This window comes from Brachyistius frenatus, unplaced genomic scaffold (assembly GCF_029030835.1).
Source record: "Brachyistius frenatus isolate BFR_SWC_R1_liver_20210118 unplaced genomic scaffold, ASM2903083v1 Contig_69, whole genome shotgun sequence".
Lineage (NCBI taxonomy): Eukaryota > Metazoa > Chordata > Actinopteri > Embiotocidae > Brachyistius > Brachyistius frenatus.
Window position 1 is genome coordinate 1,350,440 of NW_027210668.1, and position 13,151 is coordinate 1,363,590.

A 13,151-nucleotide genomic window follows, 5' to 3' on the forward strand; every position below is an offset into this window, starting at 1 on the left:
AGTGGAGTTGAAAGTATGAAGTAGCATCAAATGGAAATACTCAATTAAACTACAAGTACCTCAGAATTATACTTGTACTTAAGAACAGTATTTGATTAAATGTATTCAGTTACATTCCACCATTGATCAAGTGAGAAGGTGAGTTTAATATGTAGCTCACTGACATGGCTGCGGATGACCCACACACACACACACACACACACACACACACACCCCCCCCCACACACACACACACACACACACACACACACACACACACACACACACACACACACACACAGGAATCTGGTGCAGACATGTTCATTCCAGGTGTTATTTGCCTGGTTTGGTTCTGTCTTTTAAAATATTATTCTTACTTAGAAAATTAATCAAATTATCTGAAATAATTTCACTGTGTCTAAAACAAACGCGTATTTTTTTTAAATGATTTGATTTTATGTGAATTTGATCCTGAGATAAAATTAAGATAATTCCACTAATAATTTTCTGCCGATACCTGTGTTGTCATGCCAGATGCGTATTTTCCAAACTTCTCCCAAGTTGTCGTCGGTCTCCAGGTGAAACTGGTCCAGGCTGCCGCGCTGAAAGGCTGCGTCCCTCTGCAGATGGCGAGAGCCGCTCTTGTTCACACCGTACAGGCTGATGCCAACATGTGCTGTGGTGCCTGGTGGGTGATGCCGCAGTATTAATCATGTGTAATCACAGGTTTCATAAATTAAAAAATGAATCGTTGTATTTTTGCTTTCAGTTTTCATTCTCTAACATGTCCTCGGCTGACCTGCCCCGGGCCTCCACCCAGTCTTCACCAGCACTCTGTAGTGGTACAGCGCCGCTCGGCCGCACAGCGGGACCTGGCTCAGTCTCAGGCTGTCCAAGTGGTCCAGTTTGTGGGCGATGAGCCCAACCAGCAGGTGAAGCAGAACCAGGACAGCACACACGATTCCCACCACCATGTTCCGCACGGGTCCTCCAGACTGCAGACATACAGTACAGTAATGTCATGCTCGGAGGAACACCATGATTGTCAAATATATGTTCTGTCACACTTTATGGTAACTTTACATGAATTATCATGAATTCATGCATTACTTCATGCATTAATACCTCATGAGGCATCAAGAAGTAATATGAGTTCAAACTCTTTCATTCATAAACCCATGCATGAACAAAACATGAATTAAAGCATTCACTAAGGTGATCAATGATTATGACTTATTAAGCATTATCATGATGAATTCTTTGCAAGAAACTTTGGGCCAATTTTTGGGTCGGTCCATTAAACTGCAGGTTACTATGAATAAGACATGAACACAAAAACTCAGACATCAAAATAATGTATAAACATTTGTTCTCATATTAATTGTTCTTGCACGTTCTATCTTCTAGTACAGATCAAATGTTCACCACATCACGTTAAGGGCCACAAATATGATCAACTCACGAGTAACTAATGCTTATTAGTGAGTGATGATGTCATGATGTGCTGCAGAGTTTGGTTCAGTGGTCCACATTTTTTTTTTGCAAACAATTGATCATGATCATGCTTAATAAGTAGTAATCATTGAGGCATTAATCCCTTTAGTTAATAGTTCATTAATGTGTTGTTCATGCATTAGATCACGAATGAAAGACTTTGAACTTCCTGATGATTTCATGAGTTATTAATGCATGAAGGAATACATGAATCCTTGATGTTTCATTCACCTTTAAGTGAAGTGTTGCCATGTTTTATGTGTATTGTATCGATGTTACTAAAATACTTGCGATTCTTTGTGTCGTGACATACCGGTGGCAGCAGCACGACGGCCCCGGGATGAACGAACAAACTGGCCCCGAACATGGTGAGGTGCCGGGTGAGGCAGTGCGCCGCGCGGAGTGTGCTGCCCTCCAGTGGCTGAAGACCTTCGCTGCTCCAGCGCCTCTCCTCCACGCTGTAGTACTGGCACAGAGAGCTGAACACACACACCGACACGTGGACCGGACCGCCGTAGAGCAGAGAGGAGGTCAGGTTGACAGAGAGAGGCCTGTCTGTCCCATTCAAACTGCGGCGGAGGGAAATGCATTCACGTGAAAGCCCATCGTTATTCATCAGAGCAATCAGAGCATGGAGCTGCAGAGAAGAGCTGTGACTCACAGTGGAGACAGAAAGATGGTTTCCTCTGAAGAGGTGGCCAGAGCGGAGAGAGCGAGCACCCACTCTCTCACCAGGGAATGCTGGGATGCATTAGTCCACGGCACTGTGGAGCTCACTTCTGTCTTGACATGTCCCAGGCTCACTGGAGTAGCTCCTAGAGATGTATAATGCAGTTTGAAAAACAGCCTTTTTAAAAAAAATAAAAATACATAATTCATACAGAAACTTACAGATATACAGTGAGGTTAATAAGTCTGACAATCCTTACCATGTTTAAGATTTAATTGATATAGGGCAGCCCTCTATTCATTTTTTAAAATGCTTTCTTTTTAATTCTACCTGACAAAAGCTCAGAGGCGAGGCTGTCATTCGTTATGAATAACATGTCAGTCACTCTGTGACTGAAAATTTCTGACTTTTGCTGCCTGCTGCAGTTGTCAAGTCCAACTGATTTACCAATTTTTACAAAGAAAAACTCTAAGAAAGTATAAAATAAAACACAATTCTCTTCTACTCAGAATTATCAACACTTGGCTTAACGAAGCTTTTCAGCGACTTTCAGCTTGTTGTTTCGCTGTCCGGCCCCCAACTCTACCGGTTCACTCTCAAAGCTCTCATCATGTCTTTTTTGGCCACTGGTGGAACCTGTTTACATTGAAAAAGCTCTAAAACCTCATTGTGTACCAACTGTACAGCGCCAAACAACAGGTTAGCAACCAGCTGGTGAGGACAGTGGAACATTATGCGCCAACGAGCAATATTGAATTTGCATTCTCCAGGTTAAGAGTGTAAGGCTCCAAATGAATGATAATGTTGCTCTATCGTGATGTAAATCAGGACTGTTTACTAACGAGTTTTGGCTTTGGGAACCCAAGTTCCTAAAATTGGTCACTACAGGTTTAAAGGAAAATATGATAAAACGTATTCTAAGAATGACATCAAAATTTGACAAAATTGGTTGTGTGTGGTTTTAAAATATATATCAATGTATTTATGATATTTAAAGCAGCACTTTTGAGTTTGACATTGCCTATCAGTTATGTTTTGGCCTCCTGATGAACGAATGAATGAATTGTAGGGTGTCGTCACGTTGCAGGCTATAAAAGAAAAAAGCAATGAGCTGACTAAAGGACTCTAGAGCTCTACGAGTGACATTTTTCTCCACATGCTGCTATGAAAATTTTGGTGACTGCACTATTAAACCCCTGTATGTACAATTTGAACATTTCTTACTGGGTGACTGCAAAAAACAAACAAACATGGTTGTCAGTTTTTTTTGTGCTAAAAATGTCGAGCTGTGGTAAGTGTATAAAAAAAGAGAAATTAAATGTAAGAAATAATGAATGCTGAAGATGAGGGGACAGGTAACAGGATAGATTTAGAGAAAGAAAGAAAGAAAAAAAAACGACTATACCTGGAGTCAGGCTGAAGTTGAAGGAGACGTATAAACCTGCATTTTCATCCAGGTCATCCACAGCTTTCACTGTGAAGTTCAACCGTCCTTCAATGGGGAGCGCCACAGTCAGACAAGTCCCGTTCCCGGCTCCGCCTCCTCTCCCAGCTCCGCCCCCGTCACTTTGTTCTACAGGGAGCTTGTTGGGCAGGGTGACCCGGATGGCTCGTTCAGGGTCTAAATCCTGGATGTGTATGGGCTGACCCTGAGGAGTGGTGAGCTCCATGGCAACCAGAGAGGTGGAGATCGGGGGGTCGGCAGCAGTCAGCAAAGGGTTGGAGTCTAGTGCTCCATCCAGACCAAACAACACCTGCACCACCTCGGACCGCTGACTCTTCAGGTGAGCAGTAAGAGAGGCGGGGATGTGAAACTGGCATGGGTGAGGTGATAACTGAGAGGGGGCGGTCCGGTTCTGGGTGGACCGGTTTGACTGGTGAGCGCAGAGGAGGTCAGAAGGGTCTCCTTGAAAACCAACCGTGTTGATGTAGTTGGTGGAGAGGGAAAGGGGCTCCTCGCCGGGAACATGTGAATGCATCAGAGTGCGCATCAGGGCTCCGGCATGGCCCAGCGCTGACAAGGCGATTACTGAAGCTGCCTTCAGACTGCCTGAGTAGGCCGGGTCAGAACTGGAAGCACTGACGGACTCAGACGCTGCAGCCAGGGTGCTACCTGCAAACACAGAGAATGTTTGGTGAATTTCAACCAACCAACAGTGACGTCAACCATCGGTTTGTGAACGGCCATTATGAAGCCACGAAATCGGATTTTGGACGTCGCCATCTTGCTAGTCCTGATCGGTTTGGAGCCAGTAGTAACCGTATTTGGGCCAGCTGGAGGGGGGAGCGAGCGGGGCATCCGACCTGATCTCATTGGAACCCCGTCAATTCTACGTCCCGCCCACCGATAGCTGTAACCTGACTGCAGCACAGGCCTGTCAATCAAACAGACACGCACCCAAAAAACAGCTTTTTGAAGCTTATTTTATTGTTAATGACGGGATTATTTTCAGATGGACGGCCAGAACACTAATTTGGAAGAGTGAATTTAGCAAAAGACATCCAAAAAAACTTGTGGAAACATTTTATTGACAGAGAATTTCATGACAGAAGTTGAATGGGAGTCCATGGAAACCGGTGCTTTTTGGAGCCGCCCTCTACTGGCACTCAGTGGTATTGGAGTTTAAGGCACTTCTGCATTGGCCTAATTTTTCAGAGCCGAGAGCTACGTCCACTTTTATTCTATTATTTACGATTTTACATCATTACATGATCGTTGCATGCAGGAAATGTTGGATGGTCGGTACCTATTACATTAAGGATGTTTCTTCCTGTGTCGACGGCTGGCAAAACAACAGGACTCGTCTGTTCCTCCACCACACGGATCATCTTCCCCACAGCTTCCAGAACTTTCTCCTGACAGCTCTCACACAGCAGCTCACTGGGAACAGCCTGGAATACAAAAGGAAACACACGACACGACACGTCGCCTCATGTCTGTATTTGCATGGTGTCGTGGGATTTCTTATACAAGGGTCGACTGAAGAGTTCAGATGCAGCTTCTATTATATGTGAATGGAGTGCAGCACAGTGATGTGCACGGAGGAGGGAGAAGCTGCAATCAACGGTGGATCTGACTCAATCTGATTGGAAACTCGACAACAGTATGATGTCCCGCCCGCTAGTAGCGAAAACCTGACTGCACCACAGGTCTGTCAATCAAACAGCTTTTTGAAGCTTATTTTCTAATAAATGAAAGGATTATTTTCAAATGCACCACCAGAAAACTACCAAGAAGGAGTGAAATTAGCGATCATAAAAGTGTAAACTGTTTATTGACTTTGTATTTCATGAGAGAAGTTGACCCCAAGTGTTTTTGCAGTTTACGGCACTTTTACATTGGCCTCATTTTTCAGACCGGAAAGCCAGGTCGAGTTTTATATACAGTCTATGGCCACACTCAACAAAGACCCTGGAAATGCTTCAGAAAGCCTACAGCAATTAAGCAACGAGCCGTGCGAAATGTTTTGTGTCACTTTCACATTTCAAAAGGGGCAGTTTCACTGTCCAAGACCGGAGGAGGCGCGTCAGGTCAGGAACACAATCAGGCGGGTTTTATTTGACATTTGTTGCTGGTTGATGTTGCCCGGCGAGGTGTTTCCCTCCACTCCCAGTCTTTGGGCTAAATGCAGGTAAAATGCTGCTGGCTGGAGCTAAATATTTAACAGACAGCTATTGATTATATCGATGGGAATCAAGAAGAGAAAAATGGAGTTGTGCTTTCTCACGGTGGACTGGGACAGTGCTGAGCTGATCTGATCAACATTCAGCAGGGAGGACACGGGGAGAGAGGCCAGAGCTCGGGTCACGTTTTCACGGATCTCCCTCCTGTCCAGGAGTTCCTCGGCAGTCCGTCCAAACTCCATCTGTTGGCAAAGGGGAAACTCATCATGCAATATTTTGAGCAAGCGTTAATGTCGCATCCATCATAATCTTCAGTTGTCTTGTGGAAGACATCAGTGAGATCGTTATCATTTCATACACTGGAATATGAAAATACAACACTGACACACCACCTGATTGAGCTTGCTGGTGAGGGCGATAGAGTATGGGATGATCTCCTGAGGGTTGCCATGTTGGACTAAAGCCCACAGTTCTGTCTGGCGCTTGTTTCTGAGCCGCCGGCTGGCGACTTCATCCACTGCAGGATTTTCAACTGTCAGCGTCCTGGTAAACGAAGGAATCAGGACTAAATTCACGAAACGTAACCAAGACGTTAAAGCTGATTGATTCTTAAATTAGTCTCCTGACTTGTGTCCAAGTGCAGTTGCTGGTAAAGCACAAAAACAGACACCTATGCTGCTTATTTTGCACCAGTTGCCTGGAATCTTGTTTTGTTTACCTGTTCATAGCAGTGACCTTCAACCCCAGATGGTCCTCGACCAGCAGAATAACTGTGATGACTGACATGTTTTTTTGTTGCCCAGGAATTCCCATAGGAACCAGGCTTCTGATCGTTGACCGAAGCCCCCTCAGGAGAAGAACACAAGACAAATCAAACCGTGTAAACTCCCATGAATAAAGGCTTGAACTTGTCAGGAAACAAAAGCAAACCTTACTCATGAATGCAGTTTTACACTTTGTCTGTTATATGATTGTAATCGGAGTCCAGTATTCACCTGTAGAGAGTGAGCACAGGGCACATAGCGCTGAGTGGGCATTGTGCCACCTGCAAGGTATAGATCAGCTGAGAGGTCGGGCTTTCATCATGTCGCCATCCTGCCAAAAGAGAAGATGTTTGGAAGACACAGTCAGATACAGCAACAGTGGAAGAAGCATTTCATATTCGGTCTTGTTAAAGACATGTCAATGCAATTTGGATGTTACAGCACCTCTGCTGACACCACATTGTTACCTGAACAGTTGTAGGTGACCACCGTCTCCAGCAGACGTATATCAGACTCTGGACTCAGATCACATCGGCCGCCGTGTGGTGGATTGTTTAACTTTATCGTCAGGGTGGCGCTGCCCCATCGCCCGCTGCCAGGATGGGATACATTGAGGGTAAAGGAATAACTCTGACCTGGCTGCAGGACACCTGAAGGCATCACCAAGTTAGGACAATGTGTTCCTGTAGAGGGTGCGACCTCATCAAGGTCAAGGGTCAGGCCACTCTGGTCCTCAGCTCTCCATTTGTACTGTGTGAATAGAGCAACATAATACTGAGTGTTTTATTATCTGTGTACACTTGTATATTTCAATAACCATTATATGAATATTTTATCTGCACATTACATGCATTTATTGATGAATATTTATATTTTAGGATTCTGTAATTCATTTATTTTCATTGTAAATTGTTATATTTAGTTTATCTAATGGTCTCCGACACTGTTCGTTTAATTATGTCGTTGTTGTCTTTGGCCAGGACATGCTTGTAAAAGAGATTTTTTTTTAATTTTTTTTTTATCTCAGTCAGACTTTTTCTGGTGAAATAAAGATTAAGAAATAATAAAAACTTGATTAAACTTGATAAATAATTAATCTAGATTAAACTGTCCAATCACAAGTACATTTTCTAAGCAGATGAACATAAAAATCAACATCAGAGACTCAAATCAAAGCACCCTGTTAGATTTACTTTCCATTTGTACTACTGTGTTCATTTTCATGTGACAGGTTTTTCAGCAAGGAATTTCCTTATGCTGCAACTTTTGATTTATTCACAGAATTTGTTTTCATTAAGCAGATTTTTCTGAAATTTAAGGGTCCGAATATTGACCTGAACCTGGTCATCACATTGTCCACATCGTCCAGCAAGCATGGCAGGGGTGGTGTAACTGATGTGGTGAGTGGAGGCGAGGACAGAACAGGATAAGCATTCCACAGTCACAGGAAGAACTGGAACTTCGCTCACAGTTACCTGAAAGAGATGAGACGTCAATAGGTGCTGTTTCTTCGAGGTCAAATATTTGCCTCATTCAGCTAAGTAGCTTTTTGCTAAGTTCTTTCATAACTGCCTAAATCTCCAATTTGCAAGAGATATCGAACATAACTCCATACCGTCTGGTTGACAGAAGCAGGCGTCCTCCCTTCCTTGTGCACCATGAGGGTGAAAATATAGACTGTGCCCGGGTGCAGCTGAGTGCTGAGTATCGTCATCCTCCTGCTGTTACTCCCAACGGGCTGCTTCACCGAACAAGACTTTTTGGAGTTCTGCAAGTACCGATTTTACTGGAGTAAGACAAGTGTTGCACAAATAATCTATCCAACCACTTTTTGTGCTTTTAATGCTGCCATTATTACTTGTACAATTTCAAAGACATTACAGATAGTTTCTCATCAAGAGGTGTTTACCTCTACCATGCAGGCCCAGTGATACTGCAGTGTATCCTCTACTCCTGGCTCCATATCAGGGTCATGAGATTCAGACCCATCCAGGACAAGGTCACTAATACTGGGCCAAAGTCTGTGGGAGCCTCCCTTGATGGCAGCTACCAACGAAGAATGGACTACTGCGATGTTGGTTTTCTGTTGAGCGAGTAGAGGAGTTCCTTGGAATGAAACTGTGAATACCAGGCAATAGTGTCCAACATCAAGCGTATACTTTGGGAGTAAGAGCGAAGGTGAAGTTGGGACCTCATGACTTCGTAGAATGACTTTGTTCCCAGACAAAATGTTGCCATTGGTACAGCATGACTCTCTGAATATCTCCCACAGATAGGTAGTCTTGTAAACAGAGCAGTTGTTGTCCACACTCGCTTCGAAGAAACTTGGTCTTGACCTGAAGATAGTGGACTGGCTCTGGACTAGAGAGGGCTGTGGGCTGGAACACTGAAGCTCCTCCACCTCCAGTTGTAGCTGGGTGGACGCATGGCTGACACTGTTGAGAGCTTTGACCGTAACACTGTATTTCCCAGGAGTGTAATACGTATGACTGACGGCACTTGAGTTTGACACCATTACTTCAGTGGAACCTCCAAAGTCCCAAAGGTATATGACATTACTCTCTTTAATCACTGTTGCAGAAAACCTGACAGCATGTTCAACAAATATTTTCTCTGAATGACAGACAAGTTGGATCGTCTTAACAGGCCACTCAACTGTTAGAGTCTTGTTTACCTTCTGGGAGCAGACTCCATTGCTGGCTAGCACGTTCACAGACAACAAACCACTCTCTGATGGAGTAAAGATCACTTCTTGCCCAATGAGCCACTTGGGCTCAAACCTTTCCAAGTGAAATATCCAGGTGTAGTTGACTGGAAAACCACTTCGAACTTCTGCCTTGAACTGGACTCCCTTCAGAGCCTCGAGAGTGGTGGAACAACAGTTTACAAGTCGTAAACCTTGAATATGCTCAGTTACTAGAATACCAGAGGATGCCTCAACACTACTGACCTGGTTCAAAGCTGTCACTGTGACTTTGTGTTTCCCAACCGGAAGGCTGGATGTGGTCATCTGGCCTTCGATAATATCCTCAGTTTGAGTCCAATCTTTGTTTTGGAATGTTATAACAAAGCTAACATTGCTTCCTTCAGATATTGTTGGAATAAACGTAACTGGTTCCTCAGCGCAGAGGGAGGACTTGCTAATGTTCAGCAGAAGACCTTTGATTGATTCCTGGACTGTGACACTGTGTGAAACCACCTGAAAATTTAACCCATTGGAGACATTCAAATACACCTTGTAGATGCCTGCATGTGGAAATCCGTAGATAAAACTCTGGTTGATGGATGAAAAAAGGTTCTGTTTAACATATTTTACTCTCCAGTTCCAGTGAAGATCGTTTCCCTTGTGGGCGAACCCACGAAAAGAAAAAGAAGCACTTGCATTGACATAAAATGGGTTGTTTTTTTGGTCAATTTGAAAGTCCACCTCTTGGACCTCTTCCTGAACCAAAAACTGTTTGGTGTCGTTACTCTGGCTAAAGACATTCTGAACTGAAACCCTGACAAGACAATGACCGACTTTTGGGAAAGTGTAAAGCAGAAAGGGTACATGTGTCTGCAGAGGTGAAAGATCAGTATCCACATACCAAAGGTACTCCAGGTCTGATCCGGTATCCACAAATACAGAGATGTGAACTCCTTTCCCCAAAGTCACAATGTTTGATTGTGTTGCTATGTGTGCACTTGTTACACGTTCGATTGCCACTAGGGAAACACTGCCGGTAGCCTCACCCAAGATATTGCAGGCTCGAAGCTGGACAGAAATACTGCCAGGAGTTTCAGCTGACACATGAAAAAGCTCTCCATCGCCTGTAATTCCTTGGTTTCTTCCACTCTCTGCAGCAAGCCAGTGATAGGAGATGTTGGAGCCTTTGGTGACTGAAGCAACAAACAGCATTTCCTCCTGAGTTGGTGCATATTTCATATTTGTCCAGCTTGGACATTCAATCTTAAGACCCTCTATTCTTTCAAAAACTTCAATTAAAATAGCTGCTTCTCTTTTACTCACTAGATTCTGTGCTATAACCCTTACTTGATACACTCCTGGTTTGGGGAAGACAAATCGAAACTGATAAGTCCCCTGTTTGGTTGAAGTTATACCCTCTACTGTCCAATGGTAGCTAGTGCTGCTAATCGCACTGCTAATTGCTGTGATAAGAGTTTCCTCTCCTACCACAGCGTAAGACTGGTTGGTGTGAAGTGAAAGGTCTGAAACAGGAAGTAAAACATTCACTTTGAGGGTTGTAGAGTCCCTACTAATGGCGTTAAATGCTGTGGCGTTGACTGTGAATTGACCCGTCGAGGTAAAGACATGTGACACGTTTCGCCTCTGTTCCACCGGAGAGCCGTCGCCGAAGTCCCACAGCACTGACACGTTGCTGCCAACGCAACTCACTACCCAAAATGATACAAATGTTTTGACCGTCAGTGTGCCACTTTGACTATCATGCGCAACAAAAAGCTTACTCACAGGTTTTTGAATGGAAATATTAGCTTTAGCTGTTTTGTTACTGAATTTGTTACTAACTATGACTGACAGCTCTTCAACACCTTCATCTCGAAATACAAAACAGCTCCGAGAGTTTTCTGTCATGGCAGCAACACTCGAGGAGTTAGTCAACCAGTTATATTGGTAACCTGTTATTTGTTCAGGGGAAACTAACACTGTGACGCAAACCTCTTGTCCAACTGCCACAACGTCCTGTGATAACCACACCGCAACATTAGTTATTGGACTTTGGACATAGATGCTTGTACTAAATGATACAGAGGTAACAGAACTGATCACAGTCAAATGAACGTGGAAAATCCCATGGCTTGGAAAAGTATGCACGGCTGTCGACTGCCCCGTCACTACAGTTAAAGGTGAATCGTCTCCGAACAGCCAATGGAAAGCAAGAATGGATATGTTTCCATTCACCAGTGCGGTAAACTGTATGTCTTTTCCACTCATGACGCATTCTGTTGGCAGAACTCCGCTAACAGTCAAACTGTAGATCTCAATGGTGATAGTCTGATGAGCTTGGCTGACAGAATTAGAGACAGTCACTTCAACTTTATAGTTCCCTGGAAACTTGTAGGTGTGGGAGATTGAACCATCTGTAAGATTTTCCTGCAGGGACCCATCACCAAAGTCAATTTCCCACATGAGACTGGTACCAGTGGCAACTGCAGCTTTGAAATCTGTAGCAGACCCTAATTCACTTGGTCCGTTGTAGGTTAAACCTAATCCAGAGATTTCCTCCATAACTACCACCACAAGACAGGCGGTCAATGAAGTCAGGCTGTTGCTGGCACATACTGTGATGTTGTAGACTCCTGAAGATCCAAAACTGTGGCTGACTTTGCGGTGGATGCCTTGGACAGCTTTGGAGCCATCGCCAAAGTCCCATGTGTAAAAGACAGCAAAGGCTGAAGGCTCGGCGAAAGCTTCTAGATGAAAGGGTTTTTTGACGATGCGCACCGGAGTAGAAGGGGAAATGAGGAGGCTATTTAACTGAGGACGGACATTTATCTTCGTGGATGCGTCAGTGTTGTCATGTTGAGTGGAGACTTGAACACGAAGTGTGTAGTCCTCTGGAATGAGCAAACACAGAGAATAGGCATTTACTTTGATGTACTGATAAGTAAGAAGACAACACAGAGTCAACCAGAGTGTTGTTCTTGATACTATGATGTTGCCAAAGTAAGGTGTCGGTGTATGAACCTATGAATAAAAAAGACCAAAATGAGGTCGAAATATATCGCCAAACAAAACATAGATCTGTGTCAAAACAGCAGCAAACAGACACTTTAACTAGCTGACCTAAAATATTGACAAAGATTTCATTTAAAGTTGGTTAAGTTGGCTGTATCTTTAACGATTGGCAACCTGCGATGATGTCACCTTTTGAACTGCACTTTTAAACTGTCGATTCTGGTATTTTGGCATCTTGGTTTTTGGAGCCAGTAGTGACCATATTTGAAAGCTCTGATGGAGAAAGTGAGGACACTATGCCCGCCCATCTATACAGAAACCTGACTGCAGCCCAGGGGTGTCATTTAAACCAGCCACACCGCCAAACATAACCTTTCTTTAATGATGAATATGTAAATAATTATGTAATTATTTAAAAAAAGAACCACCTGAACACGGATCAGGAGTGAATTTAACAAATGACACAAAAACAATTTGGGTACAAAAAAAATATTGTCTTTGCACTTCATGAAGCCAAGAAGTTGAAGCTTTTAATGGCAGTTTTTTAGAGCCTGGTGTTTTTTGAAGCCAGCCCCTAGTGGCCCTCAGTTGTATTGCACATTAAGGCTCTTTTGCATTGGTTTCACTTTTTAGCCCAAGAGACTGCGTTGTTATTTATGTACAATCTATGATAGTTAAAGCACTATTAAATATATTTGACACTTTGATCAATTTGGGCACCAGAAGCATTTTACAAAATAGATAATTAGGCAATCACTCTCCTAATTACACATGCAGCAGATGCAAGAGCAACATTAGCATTCAGCAGGTTCTGTGTTTCTGTTTGTTTTGGTTTGCACCAACTGCTTATGGGAGATATGCTTTGCTTAATCTCCTTAATGCTCCAATATGTTCACCTGATGTGTATTTCATCAATGCTTGT

At 43.6% G+C, this 13,151-nt stretch overlaps 1 protein-coding gene across 1 annotated transcript in view; it reads right to left on the reverse strand.

The window, feature by feature from the left end:
• The window catches only part of pkd1b (polycystic kidney disease 1b), a 32,405-nt gene that overhangs the window by 13,181 nt on the left and 6,073 nt on the right, over window positions 1-13,151 (reverse strand). Inside the window, exons 11-23 of the mRNA XM_069707496.1 lie at window positions 8,441-12,108; window positions 7,866-8,006; window positions 6,999-7,281; window positions 6,763-6,862; window positions 6,486-6,614; window positions 6,160-6,310; window positions 5,872-6,009; window positions 4,891-5,035; window positions 3,549-4,256; window positions 2,135-2,288; window positions 1,787-1,952; window positions 779-974; window positions 497-664 (exon numbers count right to left, since the gene is read on the reverse strand). Of these exons, the coding sequence (XP_069563597.1) occupies window positions 497-664; window positions 779-974; window positions 1,787-1,952; window positions 2,135-2,288; window positions 3,549-4,256; window positions 4,891-5,035; window positions 5,872-6,009; window positions 6,160-6,310; window positions 6,486-6,614; window positions 6,763-6,862; window positions 6,999-7,281; window positions 7,866-8,006; window positions 8,441-12,108 (6,147 nt within the window). The remainder of the gene's footprint in view (window positions 1-496; window positions 665-778; window positions 975-1,786; window positions 1,953-2,134; window positions 2,289-3,548; window positions 4,257-4,890; window positions 5,036-5,871; window positions 6,010-6,159; window positions 6,311-6,485; window positions 6,615-6,762; window positions 6,863-6,998; window positions 7,282-7,865; window positions 8,007-8,440; window positions 12,109-13,151) is intronic.